Source organism: Phaenicophaeus curvirostris, chromosome 10, assembly GCF_032191515.1.
Source record: "Phaenicophaeus curvirostris isolate KB17595 chromosome 10, BPBGC_Pcur_1.0, whole genome shotgun sequence".
Classification (NCBI taxonomy): Eukaryota; Metazoa; Chordata; class Aves; order Cuculiformes; family Cuculidae; genus Phaenicophaeus; species Phaenicophaeus curvirostris.
Window position 1 is genome coordinate 4125006 of NC_091401.1, and position 25397 is coordinate 4150402.

The 25397-nt window shown below is 42.7% G+C and overlaps 1 protein-coding gene across 2 annotated transcripts in view; it reads right to left on the bottom strand.

Annotated features, from left to right (window-relative positions):
• DIS3L2 (DIS3 like 3'-5' exoribonuclease 2) overlaps positions 1-25397 on the bottom strand; it is a 196152-nt gene that overhangs the window by 79229 nt on the left and 91526 nt on the right. For both annotated transcript variants that reach the window (XM_069864890.1, XM_069864891.1), the window contains exons 11-12: positions 16166-16245; positions 470-582 (exon numbers count right to left, since the gene is read on the bottom strand). In XM_069864890.1, the coding sequence (XP_069720991.1) occupies positions 470-582; positions 16166-16245 (193 nt within the window). The remainder of the gene's footprint in view (positions 1-469; positions 583-16165; positions 16246-25397) is intronic.

Here is a 25397-nt window from a genome sequence, read left to right on the forward strand (position 1 = left end):
CCCATCAATCACTAACCCATGTCCCTCAGCACCTCGTCCACCCGTCCCTTAAACTCCTCCAGGGAAGGTGACTCAACCCCCTCCCTGGGCAGCCTCTGCCAGGGACCAATGACCCTTTCTGTGAAAATTTTTTTCCTAATGTCCAGCCTCAACCTCCCCTGGCGGAGCTTGAGGCCATTACCTCTTGTCCTGTCCCCTGTCACTTGGGAGAAGAGGCCAGCTCCCTCCTCTCTACTACGCAGGAATCACTATCAGGAATCACTGCTTCACCCCGTGCTTTATCCATAGCTGCTGGCTACCTCAGCGCTTATGTCAGCTCTTGCATTTGTATCAATTCACTTGGTTTTGTACGTTTGCTGCAGTAACAGTCAGATTTTGATTGCAGGCATCCAAAAATGAAACTTGAAAATGAATTTATGGTAAACGGAAGACAGAGTTATTGGATGAAAAAAGGAAAAGTCGTCCTTACCTTTTGCACTAGATAGACACTAGTTGCTCTTTCGCTCGCAACTTTATCCAGTGCTGTTTCTTCCAGCACGAAGTAGCTGACATCTGCGATGTGAACACCCACTTCGAAGTTCCCTGAAATTGCACAAGGAAGTCAGTAGGCTGCAGGCAGAAATGAACTGCTGACATATTTAACTGTGAACGCTCTCCTCCCTCTCCCAGTGCTACCATAACCTTTTAGCCTTACGTCTAGACCTCACAGAAATGATACGTCTTTTCATCTCGTCCATCCGAGATGAAAACTATGGTCTCTCAGGACACTACCAGATTCACAACTACAACACTGGAGTGAAAACAGAACCACTTACCTTGGAAAATACATTTAAGATCGAGTTCAACCATTAACCTACCACTCCCAAATTCACCATTATATCATATTCCTAAGTTCTACATGTCTTTTAAATACCTCCAGGAGTGGTGACTGAGCCACTTCCTTGGGCACCCTGTTCCATACAATCTTCAAGCACAACAGTGGATACGTGAAAACCCTTAAAAAACATGTGGATAAGTCTTTCCAACTAGAAGCTTGTAATACTGAGCCCAGTCCATATCCCGTTGCTGTCAGACAACAGTAAGCAAGAAATGTGGGACCCCACCTTGTAATCATGCAGGACACTATTGCCCAGGTATGGAGCAGCAGGTCACACACGTTTCTGGGTTCTCGGAGCTGCCCTTGTTTCCACTTCACCCTGGTTGAACCTAAATTACTTCTGATGACCTGGGAAGTCTTCAATGACCCTGGGTCAGGCTACGCAGAAGCACAGCTTTCCACAAGCAGAATATTCCTACTGTTATCCTGCCTTCCCTTCAGGTTAGGCTTTTTGTCCTTTATTTAAGAGTCTAGTCTAGAAGTATCTTAATTCAAAAGTTAGGCTAGAGAAGAGTACTACTGAGGTTTATTATGAGGTTTTGGCAATAATTTGGATTTGGAAGTAGTGATTATCCTCAGCTTTGGAAATAATCAGTACCTTGGCCCAAGAAATTCTGGTTTGTTAATCCTCAAAGCAGCCTATTGACCTTTGTTTTCTCTGGAAGGAGTAGACTAGATTTGAGGTGCTTATTTGTAGAATAGTTCTAAGTGCAGTGGGTTCCTAATTATAACATTTGGTTCTTTAGAGGAATTCACTAAGTTCTTGGTATCTATAAATATTTTTTCTTTCCTTGATGTTTTAAAAAAGAAAGCGTAATAAGATACCACGCTGGTGACAATTCTGTTTGCTTATACACCTTGCAAAGAATATTATCAAAGCCTTTCTCTAGAGTGTCACGTTTTTGAAGGATAAATGGTTCACAGCTGCTCATCATGCAGTACAGCTGCCCGCGTGCCCTAATGATGGGTAGTGGTGCTAGATTTCAGCAGAATGGAAATGGAAATGTATGCAGGAGAAGAAGCAGCATGAGAAAGTTCAAGCTCGTTTGAGGAAAGCTGCTCAGCCCACTGTGCTCCCAACTGGGAGTTCAGGTCTGCCCTGTGCAACTGTTTGAATTCGTAACAATTTTAACTTAACTTTATTAAGCCGTGTTTGCACAGCGCTTTGAGTACATAAAGTATTATCTTGCTTTTCGAGCTGCTTTTGTACACTCAACCAAGTGCAGATGTAAAGGCAGCAGAAAAGTACATGAAAGCCAGGAGTGCTGTGGTTTAGATTTGTCCACATAACCTCCAGTCACTGGAAGGGCCTGCAGAGAGTAAATACGATGGCAGCAGGGGAAGAGGGCAATAATCACACCGCACACCAAGGGACAGATTCCACCACTCGTTAAGAAGCTGGGATTAGAGAGTGTAGATTAAATGGTTCACCTCAGAAAGCTGCCTACAGCTGTGTTGTGATGTTATCACGTCTTGAAAGCTGCTCCACATGGATTAGGCATCCAAGCCTGAAACTACTTAGAACTTAAGTCTTACACCAACAATTCAACCAATAGGTTTAATATTACACACACTTGAAGCCAACACACTCAGAAGGTAAAAAAATATAGAATACTTTGAAGTCAATATTGTAATGTATTGACCCTGCAGGCAAATATTGATGAAAGGAAAAGGAGAGAGGATCATTACATCATGCCTTTAATTGTACTTTAATTCAATATGTGCACTGTTACATACATGAACTTTTTGTCCTCGGTAGAAAAATCGACAAACCAATATAGATCTCATTGCATGAGATAATAAAACATGGAGTCGGCCAACAAAAACACACTGAGCAGAGTTAAATTTCATTCAAGTTTCCCACCAGAGCTTCTAAAAGCCAAGGTCAGTGTGAGACACCCTGCTTTTGAACTTCTAATGGAAATTCTATCTAAATATTTTCTTACATACATTGACATAACGCAAACTGTCAGCTCTTGGGTTTGTCTTGCTCATGTATGAATCACCCTACCTCCCTCACCCCCAAAAAGTTCAGACCAAGAGAACTTGAAGACACACCATTGTGATCCACCAATCTGAGTTCTCTCTGCTCCTGAACGCATTAGACAAAACAACAGCCTAAGCCTGGGCAGAAATACCTGCCTACTCCTCTCTCCCAGTTTATTTGCTAATTAAAATGAAAGAGCTTTGAGGACAGAGAAATACTATTCACTAGGATTCTCTTCCAGGTCTACAGTTTTTCTGTCATAAAAATTAATGAGACTAAAGTCACAAAAGGAAAATTTCACATTGTAATTCTTGTGTTATTTCCCAAGGAAAAAAAAAATGTGGCCTGAATGAAAGACAAGAGAGTTAAACCACTCATTAATTGGAAAAGTCTTGTCAGAGAACAGAGAAAAGGGAGAAAGGGTGGACACCACATGGACCACACACCACAGACATGCACATGGTCTACTCCACCTTCATTTTAATGAAGAGATCTACTTTTCCAGCAAATGGAGGCTTCAAGTCTTGGCATGCAGCTCCCCATCATGATAGACTTTATAACCTAAATTTCTTACAGAAATGAGTACTTTACAAACCACAGACTTGTTACACCCCAAATTTAAAATCCTTCTACAAGGAAGCTAAAGCTGCACAACAACCCTTAAGGCTATGTACACGCAACCAGTTTAAGGACTTTTTTTTTTTTTTAAAAAAAAAGGAATTTACATAAGAATGTACAGGAGATTAAGCCAGACACTTCACAGGCTGATATCAAAGCAAGAGCTGAAGGGAGCATCTATTGCAATGAAAAACGCTGAAGGCACTTGGATGGCTTATTTCACTGAAGATCTCTGCGACTTTTTCATTTAAAATCACTTCATCTGAAAGTGGGTGCAAATTTGTCATCCCATTCGAACTGCTCCATTATAAAGCTGCTACATGGGAGAAGTTTAGCAACCAGGAATGCAGTTTAGACTCAAGGAAGGCATGTTTTATTAACCAGCTGTACCTTATTATTTCCCCTCTGCAAATCCAGAGACGTGGCAACAGAGATGGATGCGAGACAGGAATATTATTTGAAATTACACTATGGCATTGCAAAACCCAATAATGAAGCCCGTCGCAATGATGAGCTCTCACAAGGTCTGCAAATTAAGAGGGAAATTTTTTTGTCCAAGTTTCTAGAAGCCTAGATCCCCTCAAAGCTCACCAAATGATAAAGTCCCAAGCGGCAGGTCTCCCCCAGCGTGATGCTGCGCTAGGCACACAGCAGCATTGGTGAACGCTTGGCTCCTTGATCTGGGAATCTGGTGTGTTTCAACCCACTCCAAAACTTTGTGTGGGTAACACTGAGAGGATGCAAAAATCAAAGCAGAACTGGTGGCACCTCACAGAAGAACAATCTGTTCCTTTTTTAAATTTTTTTCACTGATGATCTCATTCTCTACTACAAAACAGTTCAAAGAACTTTTTTTTTTTGTCTTTATTGAGGAAAATTATTACCAAAAAAGGATTAGCAAGAAAGAGCTGGAAGAAGAGGAGAAAGCCCTTTCAGTCTGTAAACATTCCATAAAAACTGCCAACCCAGCAAGTTGCATCAAGTATTTGCCCCAGGAATTAGAAAGCGGAGTTGAATATATTTGAACAGTACGCAAGGGAACACACGGGCAGCAGATCCCTCTTCTCTGCCTTCAGCAACTCCAGTCACTCCTAGCACAATGCAAAGTGAAAGGCCAAACAATTCCACTTCATACCTTAGCATATGCTAATTTTAGGACTGCGCAACTTAAAACCACAACTCTTCAAGGATACAACAGTAGAAGGCGATTTTCTAGCACGCAGCCACACTTCCCTTTATTTTCATCTCACCTTCAAGTATCATCGTTCTCAGGAGGGAAGACAAACACTAGTAGAGTGTTAAGTTAAAACTTAATACCAAGTTTTTCGTGTTAACTACTATTTCTTACAGTCTTCACCCCTCAGTTAGGGAGACAAAGAAGAGTTCAAAGCAGATTGCAAAGTGCTTGCTCTAGCCAGAAAACAGCCAACCACCTGCCTGCTGCCAGCAATTAAAGGCAGTTGGCTGTCCCCTAGCTGGACCGAACTCTTGCAGCAAATAACTACAGCTCTTTCCCATTCCTCTGCCCTGAGGATATCATGCTGCTGCTCTTATCTGCAAAGCAACATTTAATGCCTTGCAAAAGTATGGAAAACTTGCATAGGGAGAGATAAATGATGCCTTTAACCTACTTGCACACTTTGGTGCCATTAGCAGTGCTACAGTAGAGCGTGGACCTTCGTTGAAGCTCAAGTTCTCACAGTGATTATGGGCAAATGGACAAGGATAGCCCCTACTGGGGTCTCAGTTAAAGAAGGGACAGCAAGAGGGGCTGCAGACAGAAATAGGAGTGGACACAAAACAAACACACGTTGCATGGAGGCAGAAAATGGCACTGAGATTGGGGAAGCTGCTAGAAGTAGCTAGGGACCAACATCAATCTCTAAGACGCGCCTTTACACGAAGGACCCGACCCAAGCATGCACATGTACATCCATGGCTAGAGTGTTAGTGTCCCTCTTGGGACAGAGAGAGGAGAAAAGAGAATGACAGCGTAAGTGGGAGAAAAGGGCAAGTGGGAAAATAAGAAACGAGCAAGAAGGAGAAGAAGGTTTAATACAAAAATAAAAGTAGAGCCCTGGAAAGAGCAAGTTATTTGTCTGTTCTGGAGCCTGAAGACAAAGGTGGGTGGCTCTAATTTTCAGCTGAGGTTACTTTTCCACCACAGGGAGCCAAGTTATTGTTCAGAAAATCAGACAGTGTGTTTTATTTTGCTTATTTTAAAATAACAAGGAAAGTGCTTAAATTTTACTTGTGTGGCCCAGGGCCATTTTGTTTTTTTGAAAGCACTGTACAACCGAGCATGAATCCATTAACTTGTTTACCAGGAAAACATTTTTTTTCTTTAGATTATCATATGATGGTCCTTTAGCCAACTGAAATGCAACTAATTACACCTTTTTTATAGCTTTTTCCTTCTCAAAAGGTCCCCTCTCCGACGTGACCTTATGAAAAGACTCTGGCAAAAGGAGTCAGAATTCTGCGCCTCAAGAAAGCAGGATAAGTCCCCAGGGTGCAGAGCAGCAACTTTCTCAACCAAGCATGAGTATGAATTCAGTGAATGTTGCAACAACTTCAAAAGCAGAACAAACTGTCTGCCCAAATAAACAACAAGCACCTCAAAAAGGTAAGGGTACACAAAAATACTGTGTGCTACCACACATTGCCTCCAGGAGATGTCCCCATCCATGGTTGGCATTAGAAACGTCCCACAGCAACAGCCCCCTTCACCCACCAGCCACAGAGAGACTTTGAGACCATCAGGAGCAGCTTGGCCGCAGTTTCAAGATATGAGAAGTTTTCTTTGACCTGTGCTTAGTCACTTTTCTCTGGGTTTGTAGCATCTGGAGAGGTGGTCAAGATCAGGCCCCAGACTCCCATGGGGTGAAGGGAGAGGGAGCAGCGGTACGTGCAGCATCAGACTGCAAACAGCAAAAGGGTTAGGTGCATCTGGGCTTTTGCTTTGCTCCTTAAATCACAATTAAAGCCCTTGTTTCCTTTCAAGCTTTTAACTCTTCAGGCTTTACAGAACATGTTTACAGCCTTTCCTTCAGGACGTGGGCTGACGTAAAGAAAAGCTGTGGCTTTCCTCATTTACCTGCACAGACTCGGGGGCTGTGAGAGGGATCGAATCCTCAGCATTAGCAGAACCCAGACAGGCCCCAATTCTTCCAAAGCGAGAAAGAGTGAGATCACAGAGGAAGGGAAAAAAATTTAAAAAAAAAAAAAAATCTTTAAATGTTAATTCTTTCTATATAGAAAGTCTTGGCACTTCCTGGATTGCTGGAAGTATCTGAGAAACCACTGATAGGAATGGTGATACCGCAAAGCGATGGTTTCAGCAACCCTGAGAGAACCAGGAAATATTCAAAGCATTTCATAAAAATAAAGCCTAACAGGTTTTTTGTTCTTTTCTTTCTTTCTTCTTTAAGTTCAAAGGTCAAAGTGGGACATCAACGAGTCTAAAATCTGGAATAACACCTACCGGCTTTGCAGTGACTTTTAAAGCACTGTCTGCTTAGGTCTCAACTACCCTGACCTTTGGCTATTTTGTCTCTAGCATCAACCGAATGTTATGGCGACAACTACAATTTCACAAACCAATTTGGGACTGGCTCCAGGTAAGGTACAAACCAAACTTCATGTATTCATTAAGTGCAACGAAGGACCAAGTGAAGATGAAAAGCAGAAAAACATACTAGGAAAGGAACCCTTCCTAAACGGAAAACTTTCCAGTTTTCCGTAAGCCATGAACAATGCTTTAAATAGTTTCAGAATTATGAGGAGACATTATCTATTACCAAATTAAACGCTGGGAGCAGGTCTTCCATGTGAATTGCATACAGTTTTTGTCTGTAGCAGCTAATAAATTCAGCAATGTCCTAAAATCATTTAATAGAATTTAAAAGCTACCTCTTATACCTCAGAACAAAGCCAGGACACCTCCATACCGTGGCAGTTAACACGTCATGCATTACAGAGCCCTGAGACTGCCCCACAAACCAGCACAAACCAAACCAGTTAAGAACTGTTTCAAATGCTTTGGCTAAGGTTAGCACTTGAAGCCCCTGTGAAAAAGATGCTCTCTCGCATTGCCCAGCTCTAACAATAAACTCAGAGATGGTTCTTGGCCAGCACGAGGCATTCCCAAGGCTCTCAGGAGAGGAGGGGGGTTGACCCTCCCATGGAACAGAAGGTAGATCTCTGGCTGGTGGCATTCTCTTAACTTCCAGAGATCCAAGCTGGTGATCAATGAGAAATCGGGTCTCCAGATCTCGCAGATCATTTCATGTTACCGAGGCAGAGAAACATAAGACAGGAATGTCCTGTCCTGCGTGTTGCCTGTCAACGCAGGTCAGCTCTTCATCACCTCGCGACAGGAGATGCTGCCATACAGAATGCACCTACTGCCTACATCATTCCTGAAAACTACCTTCAAACCCGAAGTAATAACTCTGGAGGGGAATGGAAGAGCTCTTCTGTGCAAGTGGCACCACTGCACCATTAAGCTGGATACTTATACAAGGAAGGAATTCTCCTGAAGGAAAACCACTAAATACTCAGGACAGAATTTACACAGCATGTACAAGATAAAACATTTAACTGCAAACTGAAGAACACAGGGAATGATATTGAACAGAATAAGCACACAGCATAAAGACTTGTTCACGCTGCTGAGCAAGATATAAGCAGGAAAATATAGAAGAAAGTAAGGCACAATAATTTTAATAATAAAAGTCAGGCCAGAGTACAAGACGGTTGGGAACAGACAGTGTAAGGACAGAAAACAAAGAGAACACATCATTTCTGTGATATATATCAAACGTGCCCAGCATTGGCAGACTGAGAACAGACACAATGGCTCCTTATACAGCAGTGTCTATGTCTCATCTTCTGCCTGTGCAGGTTTTTTCCCCTTTCCTATGCCGGCACCTATTTATGCTGCAGAAGGTCACAGGTAAACTGATTTCCTATGTGCCTGAACAAGTGCCTAGCAGGCTTCATGAGGTGTCAAAACAGCAAGTTCCACTTCAAGGTTTTATAAATTGTATTGATTTCTTTGCAAGATTCAAGTGTAATGAGTGAAGTGAAGGGGAGTCGGAAACCTCAAATGCATCATATTTATCCAATGACTGCCAGTACTTGCTTTATGGTCATCTCTGGGAGAACTACTCCAGATGACTACTTACAGCTTAGACCCATCACAAACATCTGCTGCTCGGAGTCTATCCCAAACAGATAGATCTGCAACCCTTTGCTAAGACAAGATATCAAGCAGGACACTGAAAGAATAACTGTGCTGCTGTGAACTTAGATTCTTGGCTCAGAACATACTCTTTGCTGGTAGGGAGAAGTTACCAAGGCAGACTGTGCTGAGCGCTCTCAAACAATCTCTTAACAATGAGGTTTCCAGCCAACATAATAAAGGTAAAAGGACAATTTCTGGTATTCACGTCATGAATTGTTTTAATCACTATTCCAAGACCCATTCAAGAGCTAACTAACTCTATCAGGAAATCAGCAGTCTTTGAATTGAAAGAGATGGGAAGTGGCACCAAGCAGCTTTCAAGATCTATTACAATCATTCTGGGCGTAGGGTGTCATCCTGTTCCTGAAGTGAAGGTTTATGGTGGGGTGGGACCAGCCTTTCTCTACTGCTAGGTCAGTGCCTTTTGTGATCTCTACTGAACACAGTAATGCACGGCTGAGCAAGTGTTCCCAGGCACTCAAAGAGACCTTGGGATTTACCGTTAGGCCAAACACATACAAGGTACCTCCACTGAACAGCCTTGACATTTCAACTTCTTTGAAAACAGAAGACAGATGCTGAGATTTCATTTTTAGCCATGCAACTTTTCTGTCTATTTTTAGAAATATTTCCAAAATATTTCCATCTGCACCTGTTTTATTCTTTCTGTGCAACTAGCATAATATTCAACAATCAAGAAATACAGTCATGATTTGCACTGTAAGATGTTTTTCCTGTTCAGCTGCGTTCTGAAACCCCTGCAATAACTTGCAATAAATTAAAAGTTAAAACAATAGCCCAGTGATTCTGAGAGATCCTGCCACTTAAGAAAGTTGATAATAAAGAATATATACAACAGTAAATTCTTTGCTGCATGCATGCAATGGAACATATGACTGAAGTTAACCGCGTGGGAATTTATCCCTTGCTACCTGTACCCTTCTAAAGTTTATTTTCATCACATTTTCTGATTCTTATCTGCTAAATTACTGAAAAATCCTGTTTTCTCTAGCTCTATCTGGGCATTACATATCATTTGCGGTCCTTCTCCAAAGACCCTTCTGGACCCTGAGGTCCTTTTTAGTGAACAGAAGTATTACACAAAATGCTTTTAGACCTCTTTGTACAGGGATTTCTGGATCCTCTCCCCATTACCCAGTTCCTTAAAGGCATTTGTGGTTTTCTTTTCCTCACTATACAATCAGATGCTATTGTTTTTAAGTCAGGATCCACAAACACCAATAATATCTGCTGGGACACAAAATCCTGCACCTCTAAAATCTTTGAGGAATTGTCCCAGGTCCTGAATTTATGAACTCAACCGATCCGGAAGGCGACTTCACCTGGAGCATCCCTCCTCCCTGCAGGAAAGTAAATTCACTATTATGAGTAATTCTACTGGTATTTGTGTGCCTGTTTGCAAGTTCCACAGCCATGGTATTAGAGAAGTCCTTCATAGACAGTCTACCTTCTATACTGTTTTAATTCTGTGTCTTTTTCCCCTATAGCTTTCTTTGTGTACCATCAAAAACAAAGGGTTTGGAATAAGGATGAATCTTTATAAAATATCTATACTAGATACAAATAAATACGTGCAATAAATACGAATTACCAATAACAAATCCTGCCCATTTGTTCTTAACCAAGCTTCTAACCAAACTTTTCACAAGTAGCCTTCAAGTATATGCAAGAAATGCTTTAATAAATTTTGTTCCAGCAATCAATGGTCCAAACAAATCCAAGCTTTCTTAATGTCCACCCCAACACCTGATCAGTTTAGTGCACTTGTCTGGGGATTAGGCTCAGTCTATTTCCCTTTCAACCACAATCAGTTTGGAGCAAGCTGCCCCATTTCCAATCAAGCTGAGGGGAGCCCTGTGCTGTGAAAACTGTCTCACTGATTTCAAGACAGATGTTCGGTGGAGGAAGGGTGATGCAATCCAGCTCTCTGACTCCATTCAACCCTGCATTTGGAAATTGGAAGTGATATGTGTTTCCGCACACAATGCCATGTTACTTTGAACGAAGAGGCAAAAACATACTGTACATGCTGCAGCTCCCCAGCGTTACATGGGATTACATAATGGGACACAGCAGGGATCTGGATTAGGCACAGACTGGAATGTATCTCGCATATTTCAAAGAATCTGCAACCACAAGCCTTTAATAGAAGGAGAAGATACATCACTGCTTCCAATCACTGTGATAAGTCTTTTTCGCTTGCCTGGCAAGACAACAAAAACCCACCAGACTGATCAGCAGATAAGAGGAGAGCCAGCTAATTGTGCCCAATATCAAAGTAAAAACTGACCAAGCATTATGCACAATCCCACTCCTTGTAGGTGGTCTTTATTTTTCCCATATTTGACTCCTGCAATAAATCTAAGTAAACTGCAGTTTATGGTCATTTTACATTTGACTTGTATATCATTATGGAGTTTCTGTCATGTTCTCTGTAAGCCGAGTCTGGTACCTGTTCATCTGAAACATCTTACAAAGAAGGCAGCAAAGTAATTTCATAATGTAACTTTTGACTCGACACTAGTCCATTCTTCAGCGTTTATCTTAAGCAATTCAGCCCAATGTGAGTTCAATTAGAAACTCTTCCTATACTCTGCACTGCAGGAATCAAGCAGATTAGCTGAAAAGTCCTGTACCAGACGTTGCTAAAGCAAATTTGACCCTACAGCCCCTCTAAGTGGCCAGAAGAACAAAGCCGAATAGAAGAGTGAATATTTATGTCTCAAAAAGCAAAATATAAGTGCACGAAACTTTGCAAAATTAAAACAAACCAAGTGTTTGCAACCTACATCAGGCAAGAACAAGCATAGAAGGAGAAGAAGAGCTGGAGGTCTCCTGAGATGGCAGAGAACATCTTGGGGCTACCAGGGCTCTGCAGATGTTTTTCAGGTGCAATATGCTGGAGCACACGCGCTAGATTATGTCAACTAAAGCATCCACGAGTTCTAAGAAAAGCAGCCCCAGTGCCTGGAGGCCTCCAGGAGAAAATGGATACCAGCATTTGGCAAAACATCGGTTGGTTTTACCAAAATGTGTAAAATAGGCTCCTTGAACAGAGGTGTATGTCCTCACACTCTGCAGATCTGCTCCCAAAACCGCAGCCCACGATGGACTGACTGGTGCCTGCTAAGGAGAAAGGTCACACTGCACTCTTCCCAGGTTTGACTCACAAAGAGAAGCTCTCCTCTTTGCTTACAACCCATTTTCACGGCACTTAAAGAAACACAACGTGTTTGAGGTTTTTATCCCATTCTCCTTAGATACATTTGATTTAAATTCATCAACACATTGAACGGATTTAAAGGGAAGGAAAAAAAGGGGAGCAGCACATGGCAGGAGACTTATTTGCTTAGGTCATCAGGTAAACACTGGGAAGATTCAACGAATGTGTCTATATGTGACCTCGCTCTAAAATGCAAACAACTAATGTCACTAAGGACATAAAAGCCAGGGCAGAGCCTGTAGAATATGCTTCTATTCTGCTGTACAACAATTCTTCCTGGAATAAGATTTAAATTACTGAAACTTGAACTACTTTTAGGAATACAGGCATGAAAGAACAACACTGAGAACCATGTTAGTCATCAATAAACACACAGAATGTACCGAAGCTCTATACGGCCAGAAGTAGTCCTTTGAAATCAGCATCAAAAGACCTGCACTTGAGTAAGACAACCCCTCAGAAATGCACCTCAATCATTTCTGCTACCTCTTTCCCCATCACAGCCTGACATTTCACTAGAAATGGAATTGTCAGCCTTTACATTTGTCAAATTTCATTTCTGTCCCTACCAGTAAGCAGCCTTCAGACACAACAGCATCAGCTGTGTACATTACCAGAAATACAAATATCAGTTGCCGGTGATTCCCAGAAGAGGTCTGGCAAGACTGGGAAACTTCTCTGCTGCCACTGGGACGTGTAAGTCTCCTGGCATACTCTTACATGATGAGATCAGAAAAAAATCTTTAAATATCTGCATCCTGGGTGAAAAGATTCAGGCTTGAAAGTGGTACTGTTGTTTTCTGAGAACACTCTGCAACACAGAGCTGAGAACAGTTCTATGTAAGCTCCTGGCTGCAGTAACTTGCTAGAAGATGTGCAGAAAGGACCACAGAAGAGTATTGACTGAAATGAACTTGCTTAAAACCTCAAGCTACCCTGAAACAGCTCCACAAAACTAGGTGCAGTCCAGATCCATCTTTTACTCCAAGATTATGCTGAGTCATCTAAATGGAGTACAGCTCGTTCATACTTCTAAAGCTGTTACATAAATAACTCTATTTGCCTTCTTTATTGGAGCTGATCTCTTTTAAACATATACTCACAAATGCGAACAGCAAGATTACCTCTCAACTGCTATCATTAAACAATAATAAGGAGCAAAACTATTAATCAAAACCAGACTCCAATATAAAAATCCTCTCAAAACCAGACTGGCTTACTGAAAATATATAACCCTGAAAAGTTTTCAACTGCTGCAACATCCTACTGTAAGGTCCATTAAAAATACAGCTATTCCCACAACCCTTCCATGTCTCCTAGTGACACTCTGCTAGCGGATAGGTAGGTCTTCATGACAGATTTGAGGATTACTTCTGCAAAAACTTTCTTTCTATCTTTTCCTGAGTAGGTAGCATGGTCGACTCCTTCATCCAGTGACTGGAACTGATCAGGACTACTCTGAAAAGTTTTGAACCTGAGCAAAGGTGCAAAACCAGTTCCTTATCTCTCTGCTTGTTGCCAGAGATCCTTCAAGTGAAAGAAAATGCCTCAGCCTTGAATAAATTAGCAATGAATACTTGAGGACAAAGACAATTTAATTCTTCAAAATCTTCTGAAATGCACTGATTTTGCTGCCTGATAGAAGTAATGCAGACAATGAGCAGTCTCTTTTTTCTTGTTGTTACTACGGGTGCTATGCACCACCAGAGAGACATTTTCTGAATTGGGTTCTGCATTCTCTGTTGATTTTTGGAGATCTCCTGACATCATGAGGATGCCAGATATGTGGTTTGCTTCTGTTGGGTTTTTTTGATGTTTTCTTTTAAAAGTGTTTTACATATGGGCAAAAAAGATGGAAAAAATAATAATTTCTTGTAACCACATTTACATTTGGAATAAAAGCCGTGTTAACTCTTAACACAACTATGTCCTCATGAGAGATGCCGCCTTGCCAGACCTGGATAAGCTCTTAACCTCTAAACCAACTCTTTGTCATAATAATTACAGCTAGCATAGCAACTTTTAAAGCCAGAAATCCTCAGTGTACCTCCAAAATATATCAAGAGGCTTTATTAAGCACAAGACAGAGGTTCCCATAAGGGCTTTCTTTAACACTGAAGAGCTTCGCAAGCAAGTGAACCCAAAGGACTCCTGGCACTGGTTTTGGACCTCTCAAAGTCTGTAAATTCCTGAAAAATTTTAAAATCCTTGCACATACTCCTCAGCCTTCATAGAAGACCAGGGAAGAGCAGGGAACAGCTTCATCTGAAGGCTCAGAAGGCCAGTACAAGCCTGACACAGCCCCTCAGAGAAAGATAAGTCAGAAATACACAGGACAAGAGGACTTGGGTGTTTTCTTTCTCCCCTACACGCAGGCAGCTCCCTCTGCCTCATGCCTGTACAGAAAATTATAAAAAGCAACAAAGCAGGGAAGATTGGCAAAGCACAGCAGTGTGAATTACGCTCACACAGAACGCAACTTAAAAAAAAACCAAACCTTTTTATTTCTCATTTTGATTGCATTAGAAAGACTTGCTCTGAAGAGGCTTGACCAAGACATGGGGCAGCACTGCAGCCACCCACCTCTGCATCACAAGGGGATTTTTAGCTGTCACGCTACAGAGCTCCTGCAATCAAGAAACACCACAGTAACACCTAGAACACTCTTGGCTGAACTTTTGAAGTAGAGGATCCCTTCCACACAGGTACATCTCCATCCGTACAGAGGGGAGCAAGAGGCCTCATACAATATTTTCTGCAGCTGAGGTCAGAGAGACAAGGCAGACTGCAGAGCGCAGTAACATCCCTGATCAGCAGATATATCGAAACATCCCAGTTATAAGTGACAGCCCCGCAATGGCTTTGCAGGCTTTGTGGGAAAGATGAATTTTTGTTTAAACTGGTATTTTGCTTGAACACTTTCTCCAAATGGCATATGGATAAGAGAAAAATGCAGATCTATGCAAGACAAACCAGCTCGGTGAATGGTTTCATGCAGCACCTAAAACCCCAAGTATGTGAGCAGTAAAGGCACAGAACTCAGACTACAACACCTCAGGTCTGAGGAGCTATGGGATCACAACATTGCCATAAATCTAGAGATAAGTCAAATGACAAAGTAGAAAGACACAGAACATCGTTCAGCTTAGGATCTCTCAAGAATACTGCTTAAATTTTCTGTGAAACTGAATAGCAATTTTTCCTTACTCTTGCCTCAAAACTCTTATTCTACAGTATAATTAGAAATAATTTTGCTAGCAATAAATTTTCTTTCAACTCTAATTTTATTATCAATTCTATAGCCTTGTAATACTATTCTGCACTTGGGTCTAAATGACATGATAATTCATGGGCCATATTGCACAGAATGAAATCAACCCCAAAACCATGGATTGAAGTCTTTGATATCATCATATTGTGATGATTAACAACAGCAAGAAAAACTAAACATACACACCAAAAAAAAAAAAAATCAGTTTATCTTCTTTATTTGTAGCAGATGGACTAATCAAACCATGCAGTGTTTCTAACCAAGCCTGTTACTGGATCTCATCAAACTAAATGAGCAGAACTTGGATGGCAAACTAAGCTTACAAGAAGGAAGTTCCTTAAGTCAGAATCATCAAGATTTGGCTTCTGGAGCTTTACTTTCTGTTCTACTGGCTTACAGCATAGTAAAAGTACAAATAAGGCAGAACAGAAAGCTTAAAAGGCAATGAGAAGAATAACACAACTTATAAGGCACACTCTGCTCATCTGACAATTCCTAGGAGCCTATAAACACCCAAAAGCAATTCAGCCCGTGACCTTCAAAAAATTGGATTCCTTTATCAAGGGACTGCGTATTCAAGGTCAAAGTTTCACTAGACTTCAGCCTGCAAGACTGGCATATTAGCTATTCAGCTGTAACTCCTGCAATGACAGGAGACAGCAGAGATCTGCTCAACTCAAATTACAGCTCTGATTATGCCGAACACTATGGTTCTGCATTTCCTGACACTAAGACTACTTCAGAACGCAGCTTGAAGATATCTGCTCTAGGATTTCTACAAACAGGCAATTAAAACAACAAAACAAGTTTATTACCCTACTCGTATTTGGTAAAGAATACTTCATGACAAATTAAATATATAAATGTGTTAATGGCTGAATATAAACACTGAGAAGTATTTTGTAAAATATAGCTCATACCGTCAGAGAGTTGTTTACAGGATAAAGCATCATCAAGATCCTTGGCAGTTGATGGGTCGATGGTGAAAATGCATTCTTTCCTATCCAAGGAAAAAAGAAGAAAAGCAAAATTTATCTTCCAGTCATGAAGAAAGTATCAAAACAGAGATCGTCAGAGACATCCAGACAACAACAACCATGTTTTCAGAAGACCCTCTCTGTTGAAACATCTTCCAACCTAATCTGAAAGTCTAAATCAGGAAAAAAAAAATGTTTTCAGCAAGTGCATCTTGGGTTTCTTTAATTTTTTCTTGTTGGTTTAACTGCTTGCTCTTAACAGCTTTCATCTCATTACTGACTGTCCTCCACAAAACCTAAACAATTTAGCCCATCAAGTTCACTCCAAAGAAACAAGCAGCAAAAAGCCTCCATGCTTTGCAGCAAGAGTGAAAATACATTGTTGCTAATTGCAAAGCTAAATGGAACACAAACAACCCCCACCCCCATGCTTAAAAGCAGATATTGTGGCATCTGAAACTCTACAAGCACAGCTAGCAAGGAGCAAAGGCAGTGAAACATAGAATCATAGAATCACCAGGTTGGAAGAGACCCACCGGATCGAGTCCAACCATTCCTATCAAACACTAAACCATGTCCCTTAGCACCTCATCCACCCGTGCCTTAAACGCCTCCAGGGAAGGTGACTCAACCCCCTCCCTGGGCAGCCTCTGCCAGTGCCCAATGACCCTTTCTGTGAAAAATTTTTTCCTAATGTCCAGCCTGAACCTCCCCTGGTGGAGCTTGAGGCCATTCCCTCTCGTCCTGTCCCCTGTCACTTGGGAGAAGAGCCCAGCTCCCTCCTCTCCACAACCTCCTTTCAGGGAGTTGGAGAGAGCAATGAGGTCTCCCCTCAGCCTCCTCTTCTCCAGGCTAAACACCCCCAGCTCTCTCAGCCGTTCCTCATCTACAGACCAAGCTAGATGCACGTTCTGGTCTCAGTAAAGACACCAAAGCGGTGCAGTACTTTATAACATCTACATTGCCTATTCTGCTCCAATGAGTAAAGCAGGTTCAGCAGGAAACACTATGAAAGTTGTAGAATGAAAGAGCTCCAAATCAGCTAATTAGATCTAGCAAATCAACTTGGTGTGTAGGAAAAGCTGAATCCCCTTCCGCATATGCTGTACTAGGTGGTACTTGCAATAGGCAGCCCTGCCCTGGAAGGCTTACACAGCAGTAGGTGACAAAAACACCAGGAACATACCCAGGTGGACCACAGATATGGTCTAAGGCCACACAGATGAGACACAACAGAGCATCTGACACAGGGATTATTGTGTTTAACACAGCAGAGCCTGGCACCAATGAGACCCAAAACCTAAACAAAACTTCCCAAACTCCTGCGTTAGGGATTCCCTTCATCCTGGGCTAAAAGCAACTTCTTTCTCAGGTCCCTGTCTACAGCAGGGTTCACTCAAGCAACATGTGGAACGTGGGACTGGAGCTGAAGAGCCGTGAAGACCGTAAAGGAACGGGTTGGCTGGTTGGTTTTACTTTTATCTTAACCTTTAGAATAAGTTCGGTCCCTCCCTGGTTAAAAGATCCCTAAGCACAATGGTATGGGCTGAGGCTGCCAAAGAAGAGATCAAATTACATCTTTTCTTCTTTTCTCCTTGCCATAGAAAAACTTATATCGTGATGACAACTCCCTTCTAGAGATGTATAACGAAAACACACATTAATTTTCTTACAGCACAACCACCAGAATACTCCTGGGGTAGGAGAAGTGGGAGGGGAAAAATTACAGCAAACTTTCAAAGGAGCAAGTGTCAAGTGGAATTAGCAAGCCTTAGCCTTTTTGCACAGGTGCTCACACAGCGAGACCAATGTCTCTGTCTTCCAGGTCTACCACTTCAGTGCTTAAATGCCCTGGGTGGGATCTGTTGGTGTCAGACAGCTGGCAGCATGTATTTATATCATTCCACCAGGCACACTTAAATAGAGATTTTCAAAGACATAAAAATCAGTAAAGCACTTCACTGCCTTCTGAGACTTTGAAAATCTTTTAGAATATGCTAGTTTCAGATTGGATAGCAAAGCTGCCTTAATCCCCAGACGCACATTAGTTTCTGATCCTTCTCATGCATCTAAACAAATTGCGGATCGTGACACTGAAAGATATAAAATCTTTTAAACTACACTGCGACTTTGATCTGTTGTAGCACTGGGAATCGTAAAGGCTTTCAAACAACCTTACTTCCATAAACATATATTCCTTAAAATTCCAGCTAAGGGTGCAATTTCAGGATGCCTCCACTCTGAGGTACCGCACAACTTTCTCTGGGGAGCTGTGCGTATGCAGATACGCAGACACCCATCCTACAAGCAGCATGTAAGGTTGCACGTGTGCCGGAGTGCACATATGGATATACCAGGTCCCACTGATTCACTGGGTATAAAGGCAACAGCATCTTGGCACTGCAACTGCTCCCCCCGCCCCGCCGTCCCCAAAGCCACATCTGATAGCTCCTCGTTTGGGTTACTTCACTTAGAAGAGCAAACAGCACTGAACGGACATTAATGGCTCACTTTATCTGACACATGAGCAAGAAAAAGGCTTAAGAGTCTCTTCAAAAAGGATGTGGGTTCCTCTGTCGGGGGAACAGATAGCTTATCCCAGATGTTTGGGGCCTGCAACCACAAGCATCTGCCATCCGTTGCAAACTGTAGCTCCAGGCACTTAAAAAATTAGCAGATTGGTTTCAACAAAGTGCATATTTGCAGTCTGCCCTGGAAAGAAGTGAGCATAAACACGCGGGTGCCAAAGTCTCAACGCATTTATACAATGGCAGCCGCTTATGGGATGCTTTGCCGAGATGCGTTCGGCCAGCCAAATCTACTGCCCAGATCAGCGGTGGCCCCAGTTCAGAGCGCCCCGAGCCCCGCTCGGGCTGTGCTTCGTGCACAGCTCACTGCCCTTTGGGATGGGCTGGCTGGCTTCCGAGAAGCCTCTTAGCATGCAAACTGCCAGCACAGACACAGCTCGACGTCCGAGATACTTAAACTCACAGATGCTAAGCTGAAGAGGGGTCCAGACAAATATTGATTTAGCATTTCCCAGCAGCATTTCTATGTGCAGCACAGCTGGGATATATTTTACCACCAGACTCTGCTCCACTTCTTTAAAGCTACTCAAGGAACCTGGACTTGTAGCTTGTCACAGGCACTTTATTCTGGGCACAGACTGCAAGGTGAGGTAAGAAAGTCAGTGGGCAAGTAACAGCACAAATGATACTCCCTGGCACAAGGACTCTGAGAAGCGTCACTGAGCCGATGGCCAGTCAGTCAATGGGACGAGAGAAGCTGATCTGCAAACAGAGCTCAAAGTTCATCGCAATGAGATAATCCTGGCACACGGGAATACACCTCACTGAAGCTTTCTAAGTGAATTCCACTCAACAGTAATTGCATTATTAAGTGTGATATTTATGGTTTTCAGGTTTTATTACTGGAGAATTTTCAGATGGCTACAGGAACCAGGACTGGCATATGGGAAAGAAAACAATTCACAGAGTGATGGGACCACAGTGCTGAGCCCATAGGCAGCACCTCACACGTGCTGCTCCAGATCAAGGTCTCTGAGGAAGGCATGTTCTCCATCTCCTCCTGCTTTTCCTCCAGCCCTAATGGATTCATGTTTTATCTCCAGCACACTGCAGAGAGCTGCCTGCTGTCCCAGAGAGGAGTGGCACAAGCCAAAGAAGCAAGGAGAGGAAGGGCTGGGTGTGGGTAGCGCAGCCTGACTGCTGCTGCCCAAGCTGTCCCCTCCCTTGGCACCCATACCAGCCCAGGGAGGACCCTGGAGGCAGCTGACAAAAACCACCTGAATAAAGAAATAACAGTGCTCCCAGTTGTGTGGCAAGTCCACTGTACAAAGAGGAAGGAATCATCAGATTTCACTCCTGACCATTCTGGCCGGCTGTATGATAACCCAAAGGCTGTGCCACTGAGGATCTCAAGAGAGATCAGACCACATTTCTGACTGCAAACAATAACAAAACCAACCTGCAGTGAGTTGTATGTCTAAATCTCAAGGCAACAGTACTTTTAATGCACCTGCTAGCAAAGACATTGCTTAAGCACAAGGAAATAGCCCAGCTACAAGCATGCACATTTGCACTGGCCACAGGTAAATACAACTTGGCGATTGTCTCCAGCTCTGGAGGGCTGCCAAGGTGACCTTGTGGGTTAAGGAGCTTGATCATCTCCCTCTCCCCCTTTTTTAAGAGCCTTGAAGGAGCCATCTCTCATTGTCATTACAGCTAATAAAAATCTGGTTTATTAATTTCAAATTGTCAAAACAAACTTTGTAAAAGTAATGAGATGTTCCAAGTCCACTTGTTCCAACACCCACACAACTTGGCTAGTTAAACAAAAACCAGTTTAAGAGATAGAGACACACACTGAGTTAAGAGATTTTCTGGTCTTCGTGCTGGAAAGGACGAGGGATAAACATGTGCCTTTAAGAAACCCCCAACACTGAATAAAACCAAACATTTCAGTGTGGAAACTTCTACTTTTTAGAAGAGCCTCTTTGCCTAAAACATAACGTTTAATGTAGGTTTTCATTAAAGTGAACCTGTCCTGGTATGGAGTTTCTGTCAATGGAAGAATAAAACCCTTTTTCCCTCCTCCTCATAGCAAGAGGTTTTGTGCACCGGAGCAAAGCAATATCTGCAAGAGTTATGGAGGATCCAGGGAACAGGTCCCAGGGAATGTGGTGGAGCTGCAAGCACGCATCAGGAAAGCACATGCCACACAGAGTGCTCAGACCCTGCCAGCCCCAGGCAGTGCCCAGGAACGCTGCCCCAGCCACCTCGTGCCTCGAGGCAGTGACAACAGCACCGCTACAGCCAAAGCTTGCGTGCTGGCCCTGTCTGCCATCTAACAAATCAACCACCTGGGAAAAAAAATCGCAGAATAGAGCACTTAGTTTATTAGACAGTAATGACGGTGTCAACATAGACAGGGTGGTATATCAATTCTAATTTAAGGAAAGCTAATTAAGTGTAGTTTCTCTTTGCACAGCTTAAGGAAGACTAATCAGAGTGGACAAGCATATCTGCAGAGCAGTTAGTCTATTTACCTTTTACAGAACCTAAAATAAATGGCTAATGCAGCAGCAGAGGTAAGATAAGCAGTCTGTTGGTGAGCTGGAATTACCATCACGGTAATTAGAACGTTCACAGATCACAGGACTGCAACAGCAGTTTGTTTTTCTTTGTGCAAATACGTACATCTACGCAAAAGTATTTGCAAGAATCAGCAGAGAAAACACTACACAGTTGGTGCTGCAAGGTTTGGTGCAATGTATCAATTTTTGCCAGCTAAACTGTTCAGAATTCAACATATCAGTTAGTTTAGCCATAGGACAAACACCTACGACACAAGGAGATTACAAATCCCAGTGGTCAGGGTTCCATCCTCACTCAAGCGGAAGGCTACTTGGATCAAGATGAAGCATTGCATTTGTAAGCCACAGACTCAGGCTTGAACCCTGAGGGAAGGTTTCTGGCATAGATAGTTACTGGGCAAAGTTTGGTCATTGCCAGTGTGATTTTCTGTAAAAGCAGCTTGGTGCTGCTATTGGCCAAAAGCACCAGTTTGTACACAGTAGGCAACCTGCAGCTACGAAGCACCCTGCAGCTATGAAGATCCTCCTAGCGCAACTGGATGGTCTTCCCAGCCAGCAGCACACAGATGAGTCAACCTGCCAGTGGAGACACAGAGCTCAGATTTTTACCGCTCTAACAAACGCCAACAACCATGAAGAAAGAACAGTTCAGGGAACTGCATGTACTCACATCAGAAAACCCTTGATGATGCCAGATGTTGTCCTTGCCAGCTGAAGTTACCATTCAGAGGAAGCAGAGTCCTAAAGAAGCAAGTATGAACCAGCTACTCGGGAACCAGGGAAAGCAGAGGATGGAGGAATGACGTCGCAGGCACTGTGAGCACAAGTCAGATGGGCAACCTAATCGAGTCCACTCTCCTGTGTGTCACAGATCTCCACCCCTCCTGGCCCCAGCTGCAGCCACCACCAACTCAAGTCACTCAGACTGAAGCCCCAACTTTGCCATTTGCCTGAACTTGGACTGCTCATGACTGAGGTCATGGACAGAATTTAAACTGCCAAGTCTCAAGAGAGAGAAAGAGAATGATGGGCACCTCTGCAAGCAATCCAGAGCACCGAAGGAAGGGGCTGAGCAGGGAATCACCAAAGGTCTCCCAACAGGAAACCCAGGCACAGGGCTTAGAACAGAACAGTCTAGAATATACTATTTCCGTTGGAAGGGACCAACAATGACCATCTAATCCAACTACCTGAACAATTTAGTGTTTACCAAGTCAAAGCACATTTTTAAGCGTGTTGTGTAAATGCTTCTTAAGCACCGACAGGCGTGGGTCATAAACCAACTCTCTAGGGAACCTGCTCCAGTGCTTGACCATCCTCTTGGTAAAGAAACGCTTCCTAAAGTCTAAACATCCCTTAGTGCAGCTTTGAACCATTCCCATGCGTTCTATCACCGGATACCAGGGAGAAGAGATCAGCACCTCTCTCTCCACTTCCCCTTCTCAGGAAGCCGATAGAATCTAGATGCCTGAACTTAACTACCTTACTTACCTCCTCACCCTGACTCTCTACCAAGGGCAACTTTCAGACTGGAGCAGTCTCCTGTTTGCTGGTCGCCTTCCCTAGAGGTGTTTAAGGTGTGGGTGGATGAGGTACTGAGGGGCATGGTTTAGAGATTGGTGGGAACGGTTGGACTCGATGATCCGGTGGGTCTCTTCCAACCTGGTGATTCTATGATTCATGAAAACCAACACATCCAAAACAACTACAAAAGAGAACAAAGAACACACCAGAAGCCACGGCACCCGCTAGCCTGGAAAAGGTGGCCAAAACCTGGCACCTGCGAATTCCCAGCATACATACATTGCACAACTGAATATTCGAGCAGCTCGGTGCCCACCCACTCTGGCCATCCTGCCCTGCCCAGGCCCAGAGCTCACAGCCCAGAGTCTCTCTAGTCATCTAACAGCCCCTGAACCACCAAGCTGAATCTTTTATGGAAGCATTAGCCCATTTCCAAAGACCAGACTGCTGCAGCTGGAGGTGAGACAGTGATGACCATCACTTTGTTTATTAAAGTTTCAGTAGTATAAGCCTTTAAAATGGAGTATGTCAGTGCTAAGACATTTACAGTGCGAATGACTGCATGTCTAGACACTTGCAATGCATTTACATTCTTTTAGGGACTCTTTAGATTGTCCTGTTCTCTCCACTTTGTGAGTACATACAATAGCCTGGTGGGAGTGAAAGCTCAGCCTCCTGGTTTACCCTTATTAACTTCAGCTCAAAGCTGGCATTTTAAAATTAGGCACAGCAAAGGCACTCTTAGAATCTTCAAGCTCTTCAGGTCATTTCTAAGACCCTGCTGAGCTCCATCTTGGAAAAGTTAAACAGACATCATTTCTCAGAGCTGGAAACAGTTGTTTCAATTTGGGAACAGGCATCCTAGAGCTGTCAACTCACTCCAGTGAATACTACTAGCATTTTTCACACAACAGTCCTATTGTTATGGCAACCACAAAAATCAATCTCGTTCTTCAATCACAAGTAAGCCCAACTCCAGCACGGTAACTGCACAGGTTGGTTATAAAGTGTCAATGAGCATGGGACCAATTCCACTGATGCTCATCACTCAAACGGGGATGAAGTACTCTTTCTCCGAGAGAAATTTCAGGGAACAATCAGTGCCTGAACATCTTAAGAGACTTCAACATCCCACTCCTAAAGACATCTATTATGTGTAGTGACTACCACATTTGTCACACTTGACGCTGGCAGATTTTAGCTAGCACCCAGAGTGGCTGCTTCCAAGACAGATTCTTAAAAGGAATATATTTTTAAAATATGCATGCGATAGAATTACCCTGACAAATCCCTGATGGCACTCTGAATGCCCTGTAACACACCGACAAAGACAGCTGACACATCACAGAAGTCTTTTTGCATGGTGCATAAATTTCAAAATGAACCAAAATTATAAAATAATTGAAGCAAAAACTGCCCCCCTCCAAACACAAATTGTTATAAGCCCCACAAAAATCCAGCACAGCATAAAATGCATTGAAAGCTCAACTTTCTACATCAAGCCCACAATGTTCTATTTAATTTCTCTGTGTTTATGTTTTAGCTAATGTCCTGTTCTGGTTCAGAAAACAGACCATGGTCCAAGAGAGCGGCTGACAATGAATCCTGAGGTGTTATACAGCTACAACAATATATATTTATACTTCACCAAGAACTGCTCACTGGATTGCCGAATCAGAATCAATTATTCCTTCTATATTTTAATGGCCTCCAAGTAAGAAGGAGGAAGAAAAAAGAGCACTGCAGTCTTGTAACATAACTAAAGGGCTTGAAAAGCCAACATACATATATAAACAAGACCAGAGCCTCTGAGAGACCAAGTACGAGCAGTATTTCCTACAAGTCACGCTGTAATTGTGCCACAAATATAATGAGGTCTCTGCACCACCACTATCCCACGCAAGAAGGTGGAGTATAATTAAAAAAGCACTTGCATTATATAAATTACTTTATTCATAGACGCACAGAGCTAGAAATGGAAGAGACATTAGGTCATCCGACCTCCATAGGTCAGAGCTGGACTACTCATGATGATACAATTGCAAGGACTTTCTCCAGTATAGTTTTAAACATCTTCAGTGATGGAGTTTCCAATACTTTCTTCAGCAGTCTATGCTACAGTCTATTTTAGGTCAGACAGGAAAGGTTTCCTCTTTGTTTTACCTTACTTGTCCTCATAACACCCCTTTCTATCCTCTCACCACCTTAAATTATTCCTTTTTTTTTTTTTCATTTTGGTCCACATATTTTATCTATCAACTACTATATCTTTCACAAACTTCTGCTTTCAGTGTTGGCAAACACACATCGAACAGTTAATCCTTTCTTGTAAATCAATTCCTCATCTCACAGAATATTTCTGTTAGTCTTTTCTGGACTGCTCCACTTCTAATCCACGCAGTGATACCTCCAGTACAACCCTGCCTCACACACCTGCATGTGTGCCATCTGTATTATGATTTTTTGAGAGTGAGGATCTAACAATAAACCTGGGAACTAGGTCCAACTACCCAAAAACCTCATGGCAGATGGACA